The 17,277-nt window shown below is 42.0% G+C and overlaps 1 protein-coding gene across 3 annotated transcripts in view; it reads left to right on the top strand.

Annotated features, from left to right (window-relative positions):
* Nucleotides 1-17,277, top strand: part of ATP8A1 (ATPase phospholipid transporting 8A1) — a 212,785-nt gene that overhangs the window by 168,522 nt on the left and 26,986 nt on the right. For all 3 annotated transcript variants that reach the window (XM_056557206.1, XM_056557223.1, XM_056557214.1), the window contains 6 exons: nt 1,468-1,532; nt 6,876-7,048; nt 8,474-8,657; nt 9,125-9,235; nt 15,667-15,741; nt 15,847-15,969. In XM_056557206.1, the coding sequence (XP_056413181.1) occupies nt 1,468-1,532; nt 6,876-7,048; nt 8,474-8,657; nt 9,125-9,235; nt 15,667-15,741; nt 15,847-15,969 (731 nt within the window). The remainder of the gene's footprint in view (nt 1-1,467; nt 1,533-6,875; nt 7,049-8,473; nt 8,658-9,124; nt 9,236-15,666; nt 15,742-15,846; nt 15,970-17,277) is intronic.

Genomic DNA, 17,277 nt, shown 5'->3' with positions numbered 1-17,277 from the left:
GAGCCGCAGGGGAAAACTGGAATGCGCATTTTGGATTTTGGTATGGCCAGTAACAGGCTGTTAAAGGGGTACTCCACCACTAGACATCTTATCCCCTATCCAAAGGATAGGGGATAAGATGTCTGATCACGGGGGTCCCGCCGCTGGGGACCCCCGCAATATAGCATGCAGCACCCACCTGTATCTGCTTCCGGCAGCGCTGGAGGTTCTGGCTCCCGACCACGGGAACGGAAGATTGTGATGTCACTACTCCGCCCCCGTGTGACATCACGTCCCGCCCCCTCAATGTAAGTCTATGGGAGGGGGTGTGACAGCTGTCACGCCCCCTCCCATAGGCTTCCATTGAGGGGGCGGAGCGTAATGTCACTCAGGGGCGGAGCCGTGACGTCACAATGCTCCAGCCCCGTGATCTACAGTAATCAAACGGATTTTAACGAGGTGTGGCATGCAAGATCACGGGGGTCCCCAGCGGCGGGACCCCTGCAATCAGGCATCTTATCCCCTATCCTTTGCATAGGGGATAAGATGTCTAAGTGCCGGAGTACCCCTTTAAAAACTCCCATGCGGAGTCCGCAAAAAAAAAGACTTCCTTTTTTTTTTTCTCTGCGGACACAGGAATTTGAGTTTCCGCGCGGAGATTTGCCATGTGCATAGTGCAGCAGAATGCCACTGAAATCATTGCTGCAGAATCTCCATGTGGAATTCCGCACGGAAATTCTGGTGTGTGAACATAGGCTAAGGCTTTATTGATGGCTCTTCAATAACATTTCTTTTAGAGTATAAATACTACATGTGAACCCAGCATTTGTGTGGGGGGGTAAATGATTCATTGCAAACAGCAGCAGTGTCCAACAGACCCAGTTGACTGATAAAGGAGTCATTGGGTTCCGTCAGGTTGTCAATCATTATGACAATCTGTGATGGCGTCTTTAATGCAGATGTGAACAGAGCCTAGCACTGGTGTCAGTAGAACCTGAAAGTGATTTAGAGAATAATATATCTTAAAGGAAGAGGCAAATTCTTAGCAGAATCTCATACTTTGGACTACTGTCAGGTTTGCTGTACCATTTATAACCTTTCTGATGTCTTTAATCAAAATGTTAAATGTTCTACAAAAGTCGACTTCGAAATCCTACATCTCAAATTACAGCTTTTTTTTATGCTTTTATTAACATGGAATCATAAAAAAACTTTACAGCCTAAAATTTATTGCAGTTGGTTTTTATTACTTGCAATTTTATCCTGAGACCTAAAGAAATTTACCATGATGGTTGCTGATATTTTATGTGATTATTATAGACCAGTAAAACACATGATTCTTACTTATTACTATGAAGACATTACCTAATCCATCTTTAATAGATGTTGTGGATTTCAGAAAAGTTGTAAAGCATTTCTTGTATAAATTGCTGTTATTTTAAAAATTGCCTACTTTAAAAACAACTACATTTCTATACCTTTTACCAGGACATTCATGCCGGCTGCTGACCAAGAATATGGGACTAATAGTAATAAATGAAGGATCCCTTGATGTGAGTATAATTTGCTGTTACTGTATAGTATTTTTGTGTTGTATCGGGTACAGATCTTGGTTTTCATCTGTTATCTGGTGCTTGTTTGGCTCTGTTTGGTAAATATTATGTTAAAGTTGTCCTCTTGTGTGATCCATAGCTACCGTACATTATGTGGTTGAAAGAAGGCATAGTTAGTGTTTGCCAGATTCATTTTGGAAGTGATTGACTTGTACTCGTCTCCTATTTCTTGACAAAATGTTGGAATGGATTATACTGAGACATTAATGGGGTACCCCGCCCCTGGACATCTTATCCCTTATCCAAATGAATAGAGGATACGATGTCTGTTCGCAGGGCTCCAGCCCCAGGGGTCCCCCACGAATTCTGCTGTGGAACCCCAGACATCCGGTGCACGGAGCAAACTTCGCTCCGTGCTGGATGACTGGCGATGCGGGGCGGAGGCTCATGACATCACTGCCAGGCCCTGCTCGTGATGTGACGAGCAGGGCATAACGAGCCTCTGCCCCACATTGCCAGTCATCCGGCAGGGAGCGAAGTTCGCTCCGTGCACCGACTGTCTGGGGTGCCACAGTAGAAATCGCGGGGGGCCCCAGCGGCCAGAGCCCTGCGACTCTGCACCCGACGCTCTAAAAAAAACAACACCGGGTGCAGCAGGGAGGTCTCTGGAGTACCCCTTTTAAGACATGTTACCAGGCTACTACTACATTATAACTCTAACTTATCCCCTATCCACAGAATGGGACCTGGCTGAGAGTGACAGCCAGGTCCCATCACTGATCGCCTGCGCCGCACGTAGGAGTATGCATATGTCCAATACTGTGTATCACTATGTTTAAAAAAGGATCTACAGAAGAGCTTTAATGTTGTAATGCTGTGACATGAGTGAATAAATCTACACCTGATTGCATACTTGGGAGTGCATAGTGTGTGTGTGTGTGTGTGTGTGTGTGTGTGTGCACATATACTCACATATCATGATCACCTAAAAAGCATGCAATTGCATTTGGACGTGTGTGTGTATATATGTATATAATATCTGATGTTCAGATTAGTAGGGTGAAGGTTAAACTTGCTCTTAGATTTGTCTTTGTATACATGTAACTAGTCCTGTGGTTTAACATTTGGTTAATGGCGCTCCTGAATGTAATCTTATAGTGTGTATACAAAATGAGATGTATCCAGTGCTCCTACTCCTGCAGCGGTTCCCTTTCCATTACCACTTGTCGACGCCAATGTTTATGTTGTGTGGTTTCATAGAGCAAATATTCCAGAGATTGGCTGCCGAGTTCTCAAGGACAACAATGTCAGAAATGATTATGTTAGAGGCACATTACCCAACATCCACATCTTTCTCATAACATTATTTAAGGATAACACTACGCAGAGTTCAGTTTTTGTAGTAAAGTGAGAGAATGCTGTGTATGGTATTTCCCCACACTGCAAACAACAAAATGTAATAACAAGTCTTACAAGTTCTGACATAAAGGTATTCACACATGTTAGTGGTTTTTTTTTACCATTATTTTTCCAGCAAAAAAAATATGCAGCAAACTCACAAAACGACATTTTTTCCCCCCTTTCCCCCCTTTCCCCCCTTTCCCCATGATTTCACAAAAATAGAGGTAAATAAATAAAACAACAAAGTTCATAAATTTCATCTTCTTTTCTATGTCTATATGCCAACATAGGGTATAAAGTCTGCAAGGACTGTTACTCTTTCATACAAATCAATCCTGAAGAGTTGGTTCAAATGTGAAATGTTTTATAAAATTTCAGTCTCTAGTCTCTCTTCCATTCAAATATACCATATTTTCCGGCGTATAAGATGACCCCCAACTTTTAAAGTTAAAATATAGAGTTTGGGATATACTCTCCGTATAAGACTACCCCTCTACCGCGATGTACAGTACCTTACCAATGATTGGCTGGTTGTTGTATACAAAGCCTGCTTGGATTGGTCAGCTCTCCCTGCCTGCCCAGCCCTTCTTATCTCCAAGACTATCAGAGTGGTACATGCCTCTTTCACCCGTCTGGCCCGCCCTTGTATCCTATTACCGTACCTCCTCCTCTGCCTCTCAGATCTCGCACATGTGCCACCCTTGTATCCCATTACCGTACTTCCTTCTCTGCCTCTCAGATCTCGCACATGTGCCACCCTTGTATCCCATTACCGTACTTCCTTCTCTGCCTCTCTGATCTCGCAAATGCGCACCAGCGCCGCCTGTCAGATTTTGCACATGCGCACCTGAATGCGCCACTTCACTGCAGTCCTCAGGAGCGAGAGGCAGAGAAAGAGATACAGTAATAAGATACATACAAGGGTGAGCCGGACGGGTGAAAGATGTTTTTCTGGGCACAGCGCCGCTCTATCTCTATTAGGGCTGCACGATTTGGGGAAAATGTGAGATTGCGATTATGGGCCTAAATATTGCGATATGGATATGCGATATAATAAAGTGTGAAATCCTGCCATTTCATGTCCAATCTCCTTCATTTCACATCTATCCACCGCCCATTTCACATCTACTTCATTTAAGTTTGATCTCCCCCTGTCACATTATCCCCCCCCCCCCCCCCATGGTCACATCTTCCCCATCACATCTTCCCTCCATGTCACATCCCCCCCCCCCCCCTCTGTCATATATCCCCTTGTCACATTCTCCCCCCATGTCACAATCGGCTGTACAGGCATGCTGGGAGTTGTAGTTTTGCAACAACTGGAGGCATCCTGGTTGGGAAACACTGACTTTTAGTATTTAAATTTGTTTTTACCTGCTCTGGCCGCCCCCCCCCCCCCCCCCGCCTGCAGCAGCAGATAATCGCAAGTTTTCCCAGGGGGCTGTATCGCTATACCGCAAAAAAGCAAAAATCCCCGATTTTATTGCTTTTGCGATATATATCGTGCAGCCCTAATCTCTATCCATACCCCGGTCGTCCCAGCCGACTGCAGCACCCGCCCTATAAGACGACCCCAGACTTATGAGACGGTTTTCCTGGGTTAAAAAGTCATCTTATACGCCGGAAAATACGGTATGTGGTTTATTCACCTGTTCATGTTACAGAGTGCAACGTTTCAGCCTCACTATGAGGCATTTTGCTTGAAATATGAATAGGTGATTAACCACATATATTTGAACGGAGTGCGGCTCTTCTACTTTTTATTTCTTGGATACCTTTGTTTTTGAGTCAGAACCGCAGGGAGCAGAGCACCCTGCATTTAGACTTAAAGCTCAGTATAAAGTGCAGACCTTCCAGACAATATTTCTACCTAAGGGTGTGTTCACATTGGGTAAATCTCCCTGAATCTCTGCTCAGAGATTGTCTGGCAGCCGCCGGCAAAATTCTTTGGCCGTCACCATTGACGGCTATGCAGTGCTCGCCGAATTCCGCTCGAAAAATGAACATGTTCTTTCTTTGAGCAGAACAATTGTCTGCCGCTAAAATTGCTCAGTGTAAAAGGGTCTTGCGGAAGACCTATTCACACTGATGTTAAAGTTCACTGCTCGTAATTCCGCTAGCGGTATCCTAGTGGTATTTAGAAAATACTTGTTTAAAAAAAAAAAAAAATTTCCGTAACAATAAGCTGATGGCAGTGGGGGGGGGGGGGGACATTTAACAATGGATATACACGGTTTTTCTTTTTTTTTGTGTATTTTGGTCGCTAAATTGTGCGCAGTTGCCATTTTTGTGGCTTTTTTTGTGCATTTTTAGATTTTTTTCAAAACAGTGTATTTCAGCACAGTGGAGAACTTTATGCAATAGCCATGAAGTTATCATATGCAGCAAATTTTTTATTTGCGCACATTTTTTGCGCAAAGCCTACTTTTTTGCACATACCTACATCACATTGCACATACCTGTAAATTTTGAGCAACTGTGCAAACAATACACCAAGCAAACGGGTAAAATATTTACTACCTTACACCACCATTGATAAATCCCCCAGTGTCCATCTGCTTGGAGCTTAAAGGGGTAGTCCAGTGGTGAAAAACGTATCCCCTATCCTAAGGATAGGGGATAAGTTTGAGATCGCGGGGGGTCCGACCGCTGGGGCCCCCTGCGATCTCTCTGTACGGGGCCCCGGCTCTCCGCCGAGATAGCGGGTGTCGACCTCCGCACGAGGCGGCGGCCGACACGCCCCCTCAATACATCTCTATGGCAGAGCCGGAGATTGACGAAGGCAGCGCTTCGGCTCTGCCATAGAGTTGTATTGAGGGGGCGTGTCGGCCGCCGCCTCGTGCGGAGGTCGACACGCCCCCTTCCCGCGGGCTGTCGGGGCTCCGTACAGGAGATCGCAGGGGGCCCCAGCGGTCGGACCCCCCGCGATCTGCAACTTATCCCCTATCCTTAGGATAGGGGATAAGTTGCTCACCACTGAATCACCACTGGACTACTCCTTTAAGCGATCAGCTGTTACCTGTGAGGAAAGCTGAGAGTAAGTATTCACTTTTCCTGCAGCGCCACCACTGGGGACATAAAGCATTACACTGTGCCCATTCAAATTAGAGTCCCGGTCATCAAACCATATTTTATAAACTAACTCAGATTATATTCCTTAACTACTCCAAACACCCCTTCTGCCCTTAAATTAATTTTTCCGAGCTTTAAAAAGCTCTGTATCTTACCTTTCCCCTTGCTCACATTGTGTGAGCTCCCGGACAGAGAAAGTGGGTGTTCCCCAGCAGGCACGACGTCACTGATACCTGTGAGACCTGTCTCGCCATGCCCTGCACCCACTTCCTGAGTTTCGACTTCTGCAAGTCCGAGAGGAGACCAAACTAACTGTTTGACTTGTGCAGGGAACAGAACAGAGCCACCTAGTGGCAGTTTTTTCAATCACATTAAAAACATATAAAGGTTGAGAATTTCAACAGCAAGTAAATTTACAGTGTCATATAATTACATAAAGAACAATATATTAAAAGATGTCTGTGTAATGCAGTATAGAACAGGTCCTCCAGAGCAAGAGGTGATCTTTACCACTCTATACTCTGGCCAACAGATGAACAGGGACCCGTACGAATTATCATCATCTTCCCTAACAGAGTGTGTAAAAACACTTTTCATAACACCTAGGGAGCAAATTGAGCAGAATAGGACTGCATATTTAGACTATACAGGGTTTGCTTGTAATCTAACCATGGAGGCACAACATTCTGCAAAAGGGCAGAATTCCCAAAATTGTATTAAATCTTAAATTAGGGCCGCTTTGCGATGTTGCTTTTTTGTTATAGATTCATAGGCACATCAACAATTGGTTGCAAAGTACATCTTCAGTAAGTTTCAAGTATTTTTAACTTAAAATGTATATATATATATATTTTTTTTTTACTTTTCTAGACAACTCGAGAAATTTTAAATCATCACTGTACTAATCTTGGAGAATCACTAAGGAAGGAAAATGACTTTGCCTTAATTATCGATGGCAAATCCCTGAAGTACGCGTTGACATTTGGAGTAAGACAGTATTTCCTTGACCTTGCTCTGTCCTGTAAAGCTGTCATTTGCTGCAGGTAACAATACTGTTATGTCTTCCTTTCATCTTATCAGAATGATTATTTTTATTTTTTTATTTTTTTTTTAACGTACTTGTCATGTCAAAAAGGCATTTAAAGACATGAATGCTTTTGTTACATAAACACTTCAGGCTTGTAACAAGGGGATTTTAGAAGTCTCTTTTGCTCTTAAGCTTCTGAGAGCCTCCTCCATGATGCACAGCTATTTCTCATTCTTCACATTTCAGGGGATGGGACCAGAGCTGAGATGTTTGCGCGCACACACACAGGTTTTTCCTCCCTTAATTATCTGGCCAATCACATCACAGGACCTACTCTTTTCTGTTATACAATATGAGAGTGCTGACAAAAGGGCCGTTAACTGAAAGGCTGGCACTGTGCTGTGCGATAATTTATATCACACTACTGTAGATATTATGTTGATGGAGAAGGGAATACAGATGCCCTGTTGTTACAGGGTGCTATGTAAGTAGAAATGAAAAACCGCAGCACAGTTAAAAAGGGGTTATATTAAGCCAGCGTTTCCCAACCAGGGTGCCCAAAGGCTGTTCGGGCGTGTTAGGAGGTGTAGTTTTGCAACAGCTGAAGGTACCCTGGTTGGGAAACACTGCATTTAGTGCTGTACTGCTGCTGCTTTTTGAGTAAAAAAAAAGTCCTGTCCCTGCAGCTATTGCATGTGTTTCTCTGTGTGGAGATGAAATAAAATAAGTCACAAGCCCTGCTGGTCCTCGGTGCACAGAGCATATTACAAATATACATATGTTATTTTATACATTATATAAAAAGTTTTTGCTAATGACGGGTACACTTTAAAGGCTATAAACACTTTTGCACGTGTCACATAAAATGCTCCAGCACTAGTTTCTTTTAAAATCCAAAAAAAATGTTTCTTTTAATTTTTCAGTCACAATTCCACCAATGGGCTTCGAGCGTGTAACACACGCTTACTAATTGTTTATTAGCCATCATTAAGAGCATGTTTTATGCTTAAACATGCCCATTTTTTAAATTTATTTATTTATTAATTTTTTTTGAAGGAGGGGGGGGGGGGGTATTTTTTTTTATTTATTTTTTTATAGGTTTTATACTGGAAAAGGAAAAGCATTACTCTTCCTTGCTCCCGGAAATCCACTTCCTCTCCAGTTACTTTCGACACAGGACTGGGGCGGAGGTGGAGCACCAGAATTGAGAAAAGGGATAACTTTTTTCTCCTCCTGGATAACACCATTTAATGTGTGCATTGAAATACAGGCAGTCTGTGTTTACAAAGTAGCATTCCATAAAAAATATTGATGTGCATTGTTATGTTATTTGATTAAAAAGAAGAAAACTATTGAGTAACTTTACATATAAAGGATTGAAGATTGTGCTGCTGGACCATTGAGAATTTTTTTTAACCTAAATTTTATGGTTTATTTAAAGGGTTTCTCCCCTTCAGAAATCTGAGGTGGTTGAAATGGTGAAAAAACAAGTGAAAGTCATCACTTTGGCTATCGGAGATGGAGCAAATGATGTCAGCATGATCCAGACTGCACATGTCGGTGTCGGGATAAGTGGTAATGAAGGACGTCAAGCGGCCAACTCCTCAGACTACTCCATAGCACAGGTATTGTGGTGGACAAAAGTTACTGATTTATTAGTCTTATTAGTGCTCAATGTTTTGTCTTTTAGCTCCATAGATTGTTTAGCTTGTATTCTGTGTAAGTTCAGTACAATATTTCAGATGTTCTGTAAAGCATTAAATGTTTTTCTGTACCATACTTGCTTATGAAAGCCTCACAATGGGCCCAATGAATTCACTTACCCCAGTCTATCCTGATGCCAAATATGCGGGTTATGTAGTACGTGTCCTGCTATTTCGGCTGCACCATTAACTTCTAGATGTGTTTAGATTCATACATTAGCAGCTCTGTTGACTTAACATGTCAATGAAAATATCATTGGCATCAGCTCTTTTAAGCTGTATATTCAAGTATTGTTTACTCTCAAGTTTGGAATATAGTAGTTTGTTGTTATATAGTAAAAGATCAGTTTGTGTTTTTTAATTTAATTTTATTTTATTTTTTCTTGCAGTTTAAATACCTGAAAAATTTATTACTGGTCCATGGTGCTTGGAATTACAATCGAGTGGCCAAGTGTATTTTGTACTGTTTCTACAAGAATATTGTGCTATATATAATTGAGGTAAGTGGACATGTCTGTGAGAGAGGTCGATGCTACGCACATTGGCCACATAGAGCGGTAATACGGGGGCTCCGTTTGGGAGATCATGGGGGTCCCAGCCGTCGTGCCCCCCGCGATCAGACATTTATTCCTGTGGATAGAGGATAAGTTGTCTTATTGCTGCAGATGTCCTTTAAAGGGATTTATCCAAGAGACCTTCTTATCGCTTATCCGCAGGATGGTTTTGTTTGGTGGGAATTAGACTTTCGGATCTGTTAGGGTCCCAACAGTCGTACTTCTTCTGATAAAATACTTATCACATATCCTGTGGATAGCTGATCCTTTTATTTTTCCTTGGCACTTGTAAACTAGTCATGATGAGGCAAAAAAAAGTCTCCAAAATGCATAATGTGGCGCATGGTGGTGCTCCACTTTAGTTTTTTTCAATTCAAAATAAATTTTATTGAAAACATTCCAAAAACATTACACAAAACCAGTGCAAAGAGTAATCGAGGAACACAACAGGGTCCAGAGGCCAGGAAAGGCCCAAAAGGACAAAGAGCATAACAACATAGTTATCATTATTAAACGGTACAAGTGCCCAGTGCGTTCCACGCAGAGGTATAGAGGAAGCAGCAGAGTCAGTGAGAAGGGTAACAGGGCAAATGAGCCAGGCACCACAGGGCGCCAGCAGCTGTGAGCAAGGATATAAAGAAGAACAAGCCAAGGAGAAAGCAGGGAGCCAGATCACGCCACTTAAAGGGTAAGGAAAACACATAAATACAACGCTATAGAGAAGAACACACAAGTGAAGACAACCAAAAGAAAAGCAAGAAGGGGAACAAGAAATGCAAAAGAAAGGAACCAGAAGGACACATAGAGAACACAGGGAGGGGCAAGACCACAAACAGGAAGAAGGTGAGGACCGACCGGTGCTCCACTTTTTTTGGTGCAATTTGTGCTAAAAGTCTTCTTAGGGGGCCTTTCACACCACAATTTGTGCAACGTATTAACAGGATTTGCTGACAAACCTTGCAATGTGTTACCAGCAGTCCCACAGACTTTTCTGGACCAAGCTTAGTCTAAGGGTATTTTCACACGGCAGAATTTCAGTGCAAAATTCCGCAGAAGAATTCCGCACGCAAATTGCGCCGGATTTTTCCTTTGAGGAAATCCTGTTTCCGCCATCCGCAAAAACCTTGAACATGTTTAATGTGTTTGCAGATTCTGCATGGAAATGCATTGCCGTCTATGAAATGGTGCATTTCTGAGCTGTCCTAGCGCGGCTCTGCCGGCGCTCTGCGCACAGAGATTTGTCGTGTGAACATAGCCGAATAGTGACGACACTCAATCCATTTTGAATGTTTCTTTGTCAGGACTCAAAAGTCCTGAAGACCACAAAAAATAGAGCAAAACACAGTTACTATTAGACCACATTTGGTCCATTAGTCAGGGGACCAGCTGGAAACACATCACGTTATACATCCAAGAACCTTATCGACGGGTTAACTACATCTACCTGTGAGGGGAGCACGAAGCTTGGTGTGAATGGACCCTTAGTAAATCCACCCTCCAGTGTTTTTTGGCTTATTGTATCAGTTCTTTATCCTCCAGACTAGAGATGAGCGAACTTACAGTAAATCCGATTCGTCACGAACTTCTCGGCTCGGCAGTTGATGACTTATCCTGCATAAATTAGTTCAGCTTTCAGGTGCTCCGGTGGGCTGGAAAAGGTGGATACATTCTAGGAAAGAGTCTCCAAGGACTGTATCCACCTTTTCCAGCCCACCAGCGAACCTGAAAGCTGAACTAATTTATGCAGGATAAGTCATCAACAGCTAAGCCGAGAAGTTTGTGACGAATCAAATTTACTGTAAGTTCGCTCATCTCTACTCCAGACCAGTATTTCCCGACCAGGGTGTCTCCATCTGTGGCAAAACTACAACTCCCAGCATGCCTGGACAGCCTTTGGCTGTCCAGGCATGCTGGGAGTTGTAGTTTTGCAACAGCTGGAGGCACCCTGGTTGGGAAACGCTGCTCTAGACCATTTAACACATTAAAAAGACGGTGAGAAATCATTAATATCAGACAGCCAAAATGATAGAGCTATAAAGAAAATAGATTTGATGTAATTCCGAGGTATTTTGATGATTTCCCCAGTTAGCCATTTCCTGCCAAGTAAAACAACGTTTTACAGATGTTGACAGGGCTATAGCTTGGGGAGAGGAGGCAAAGAGCCCATCAAGGAGTTTGTAGAGCGGAGACAACCGACTGTTCTTGCCTTTGACTTGTTTTTTGTGCTGAGCAGGCGTGGGAGCAGCAAGTTACTGACTGTGTGTAAGCTGCTGTTTAATATGCAGAAATGCTGCATCAGGAAAGTGGCTCTGGGGGGTTGGACTGCTACGCCCCTCTTGTGCCTTCAAATACCATCCGAAGAGACTGTGTGTGCTCTTTTTGACTGGCAGTGTGCAGAAGGGAAAAAAACCTTCATGACAAAAAAGAAAGGCAGTGGGGGGGGAGGTTTATCAAAACCTGTCCAGAGGAAAAGCTGCTGAGTTGCCCATCGCAACCAACCAGATCGCTTCTTTCGTTTTTGAAAAGGCCTCTGCAAAATGAAAGTAGCGATCTGATTGGTTGCTATGGGCAACTCAGCAACTTTTCCTCTGGACAGGTTTTGATAAATCTAGTGTCCTCAGAAGCAACAAGGCACCTGAGGAAGAGGGAACAATACAGTTTTTGTGTTATGTCCAAAATTGCTGTGTTTAGATGTTACATCAAATTCTGTTGTGAAGTATAAAACCAAACTACAAGCAATGCATTTATTTTTTTGTTTTTTTCTGGGAGTGTCTTTTTGTATTTTTTTAAAAATTCAGCTTGTTTTGGTTTCTTTTCCATGCACCGGAGTCCAGTTCTTTATAACTAAAAATGTCAGATAACAAATGTACTAAAACACCACCAAAAAATCACTCAGAGAAGAACAAATAACACAATAAAAATGCTTGAAATCCATGGTTTTGTATATAAATATATAGATATATATTTGAACGTGAGTAACTGAATCAATGTAAATTGCTAGGAAGTTTCATTCCTTATTCATCATTACTGTGGGTTATGTTAATATACTATTTGCTTATATATTATGAAATTAAATATTTATAATTTTTGTAACGTTTCTAGAGATGAGCGAACTTGCAGTAAATTCGATTCGTCACGAACTTCTTGGCAGTTGATGACTTTTCCTGCATAAATGAGTTCAGCCTTCAGGTGCTCCGGTGGGCTGGAAAAGGTGGATACAGTTCTAGGAAAGAGTCTCCTAGGACTGTATCCACCTTTTCCAGCCCACCGGAGCACCTGAAAGCTGAACTAATTTATGCAGGAAAAGTCATCAACTGCCGAGCCGAGAAGTTTGTGACGAATCGAATTTACTGTAAGTTCGCTCATCTCTAAAAGTTTCATAAGGGTGCGCTCACACAGAGTAATTCAAGAGGAATTTACTCGAGTAATTCCTCTTCAATTCTCCGCTTGAAATGAATGCACATCTCCTCTGCCCATTGAATTTAATGTTTTTTCTGCTGTCCTGTTCACACATTGGAAATTCTGCTAGCACAATTCTGACGCTGAATTCCTTTCCGCTAGCAGAAATCAATAGAAGTCAAAGGTAAAAAAAAATTCCGCCCGACATCGTTTACGCGCGGAATTCGCTTGGAAAAGGCTGGATAACCCTTCACTTTCTTCCCCATTTCCGCGCTCAGTTCCATGCAAATTTTGTGCGAAAAAATTCTTTTTTTTTTCCCGCACGTAAATTTTTCGGCGTGAATTCCTCTGTGTGAACGCACCCTAAGACAGGATTCTACTTTTGCCATAGTTCTTATCATTGCATAGAAAACAAAAAGGGCTGCAGCAGCTGTGTACCCCAAAACAGTAAACTATGTTTAATAACTCCATGTTTTATAAATTACAAATAAACAATGTGCGCAACACTATATAAGTAACAATGTGTGCGGAGTGACTTTAGCTTTTATTTTCCTCCTTTATTTTTTGTCCGCATGTAGCAATTTGTTTTTCAGGTTTTTTTTTCTTTTTGTTAATAAAAAGAACTGGTGTTGGTAATGGTGAAAGAACGGTTTTGTCCGAAGCAACTATTCATCAGGAAGCCAGCTTGGGTATATATTGATAAACGGTGAATTTGTAGCAATTCATGCTTCCATAATGTGGCTAAATGAAGCGTTCACTGTGACAAAGCCCAGGACATTGTTTCTAAAATTCATTTGTACAGCATGTCATGCACTTTTTGTATCACCAGTGGGGGTGTGCTCCCCCTCCGCTCATTTCTTTAATCCTTTCCTTGCTGGTCAGGATCTGTTGTGCTGGTTCAGTGAGGGTATTGGGAATTATTACCAGTAATTTACCAAACTAAGTTGTATATGTTGTAACTTAAGGATGTGAAATTATTGTTCGTTATGTTGTATTCAGGGAATAATTGACAGTTACACATAGGATTCTACAATATATTTTCTCCTCTGTTAAATTTGCAAGACCTCAGCTGATTGTTGGTTTAATGTGAATTATTACCTAAATGAAAACAATCCATTGTTGGTTGTTAAAGGGGTTATCCAGGAAAAAACTTTTTTTTTATATATCGACTGGCTCCGCAAAGTTCAACAGATTTATAAATTACTTCTATTAAAAAATCTTAATCCTTTCAGTACCTATGAGCTGTTGAAGTTGAGTTGTTTTCTGTCTAAGTGGTCTCTGATGACACGTGTCTCGGGACCCGCCCAGTTTAGAAGCAAATCCCCATAGCAGACCTCTTCTACTCTGTGCAGTTCCCGAGACAAGCAGAGATGTCAGCAGAGAGCACTGTTGCCAGACAGAAATGAACAACTCAACTTCAGCAGCTGATAATTATTGAAAGGATTAAGATTTTTTAATAGAAGTAATTTACAAATTTGTTTAACTTTCTGGAGCCAGTAGATATAAAGAAAAGTTTTTTTTCCTGGAATACCCCTTTAACCAGCAATGGGTTTAATTTTCAGTTGAATTTACAGAAGTAGCAGAGCTGAGTGTGTTGTTTGTCACAACAATGTTATATTGAGGAGTTACCTTGGTTGTAGGTTTACTTATTCTTCATAATCATCATAGTCACCATCAGTATGTCATCACATGCGACAATGAGTTATGTCTATCAACAAAATATCGGTCATGTTATGAAAGTTACCGATACTAAAAGCTCACACTCGCTGTTCATGTCACTCTTCAGAATATTGCACATGGGCCAACTCTCCTAGCCTTTCATGGGGTCTGGGGAGAGCCTTGTACAAGAGCAGCCTCCACCCCGGTGGTGGAAGCAAACATTTTGAATCAGGACACCTGTTCTCCCAATAGGTGAGGGTCCATTGGGCAGGACCCACGCTTATCAAGCATTTCTGGCATATTTTAAGGTAATGCCTTAAATGTGTAAATGCTCTATTAGGGTAGGATCACAGAGAACGTATACACCGCGTATCTTGTGCTGTGTAAAATCCCCTGTACAACGGGAAATAAGCTGTTTATACTCTGTGTGTGACCCTACCTTTTACAGGGGCCAATTATCAGATGAATGAGCATTCCTAGGACCCTTTGTCCCCAATAACTGACCCATGTAAAAGGGCCACTGATAAGCTGAGGAACGAGAAAGCACTAAATCATTGACTGGTCCCAACAAATCATGTTATTGACCACACGACGTAAACGGACCTACGATAAGGTTAGGGACTGCACTTACCATCCAGCCACATGATTAACCACGTCCAAAAGAGCTTAAAGGGGTACTCACTGGCCAGCGTTCGGAAGTAAATGTTCTGAATGCTGTTTTTTGCGCTGCGGGGGATGGCCATGCCCCTTGTGACATCACAGCCATGCCCCCTCAATGCAAGTCTATGGGAGGGGGCGTGGCGACAGTAACACCCCCTCCCATAGACTTGCATTGAGGGGGCATGGCTGTGATGTCACGAGAGGTGTGGCCGACCCCGCAGCACAAAAAAGCAGCATTCAGAACATTTACTTCCTAACGCTGGCCGGTGGAGTACCCCTTTAAAGATAGAAATACCTATTTAAGAACAATGAACACCCCCCATTTATAAAACCAAGCAACAACACATAGGTGACCGTATTAGGTTAGTTAAATGTACACTGCATGTTTATAGGTGTTGCTATATAGATGATCATGTGTAACCTGCATTTATGAGATTACAGGTCTCAACAATTGTACAAATTACAGATTTTTTGCAGTTTGGGTAATTTTGTCCCTCTGCCCCATTATGTTCAATAATCTAAGTAACTTAGAATTATCATAGTGGTTCAAGCTTTTTTTTTTTATAAATCTGAAGATTTGGAACCGTGCATTACAACTAGTGTATGTGTGTCTTTTACCTGTGCATGACATAAATGTATTACTTTTTTTTTCCCCCCAGATATGGTTTGCATTTATGAATGGGTTCTCAGGACAGATCCTCTTTGAACGATGGTGCATTGGTCTATATAATGTGGTAGGTTTCAAGCCACCTCTGTATTGACATTTGTTGGATGATGACAGTGCTGCACAATACTTAAGTCGCAGTTGTTAAGTTGTGTTGTTTCACTTTCCTTTTTAGATGTTCACAGCACTTCCTCCCTTGACACTTGGAATATTTGAAAGATCCTGTCGCAAAGAGAATATGTTAAAGTACCCTGAACTATATAAGACATCGCAGAAGGCACTAGCCTTTAACACTAAGGTAAGTGCAGTGAGTTAAGACTATTATGCCAGGCAGTTTTGATGGGGGGAAAAAAAAAAAACTTTTGTGTGATACAGATATGCAAATAAACTGATGAACAGTTATGGAAGATAACACTCATGCTAAACAGAGTCTCTAGCAAAAGGATGAGACTCCTGACTACAGTTTGGCTAGTATTGAATTACTTTTCTCCTATCTAGATAAGTGGTTGTTTGCAACAACAACAAAAAATTCCCTAATGGAGCATTGCCTAAAAAGAAGTCTTTATATGCCACTGGGTCTCTTCAGTAAGAAACAGTACCCTCTGAGCTCTGTGATAGTAGCTACTAATGTAAAATAATATTTCCTTAAATCAGATTTGGGGTATCATGGTTTCTTCTTCAGTCAGATCCCATACTAGTAACATCAACCTTTTAGTCCATCCAGTGTCTATAAGTTAAGGTGCTTGTCCATTTTGGATGAACCAGTTAATGTAGAGGAAAGTGAAAGGGGGACTCAACCAAACATAATAATGTGTGGGGTGCTACTAACAGCGACACTAAAAGCGTAGCACCACAGAAGAAAGAGAAATCACTGCATAAAAGTGCACACCCACTAGAAGGATATCACAAATATAAGCATCTTAATTGTACAAAAAATAATTAACACACACATAACATTAGATGAGACAACAAGGACATCTAAAAACAATTAAAAGCTCACAGAGTGAGCAAACCACAACTTGGGGAGGGGCCATGAACCCCCTAACCCAACCTGTCCTGCAAGATCACAAAAGTCAAAGCTGCTACTGTAAGAATGCACACTACAATGAATCAAAAGAAATACTAACATAAATAGTAAATACCCAGAATGATGAAAAAAATTTACAAAATAAATAAGTGACAAACCACAGACGAAGGAGCAGAAGTACATTAGTGCAGGACAGGACAACCAGGACCCCACGCGTTCCGTCACTGCATGGTGACTTCCTCAGGGGCGTCCTAGCCTTTCATGGGGTCTGGGGAGAGCCCCTGAGGAAGTCAGCATGCAGTGACGGAACGCGTGGGGTCCTGGTTGTCCTGTCCTGCACTAATGTACTTCTGCTCCTTCGTCTGTGGTTTGCCACTTATTTATTTTGTTAATTTTTTTTCATCATTCTGGGTATTTACTATTTATGTTAGTATTTCTTTTGATTCATTGTAGTGTGTATTCTTACAGTAGCAGCTTTGACTTTTGTGATCTTGCAGGACAGGTTGAGTGAGGGGGTTCATGGCCCCTCCCCAGGTTGTGGTTTGCTCACTCTGTGAGCTTTTAATTGTTTTTAGATGT

The sequence above is a fragment of the Hyla sarda genome, chromosome 1, assembly GCF_029499605.1.
Source record: "Hyla sarda isolate aHylSar1 chromosome 1, aHylSar1.hap1, whole genome shotgun sequence".
In the NCBI taxonomy this organism is placed as follows: Eukaryota; Metazoa; Chordata; class Amphibia; order Anura; family Hylidae; genus Hyla; species Hyla sarda.
Note: the sequence above shows the minus strand (reverse complement) of the source record. Positions and strands in the feature narration are given on the sequence as shown.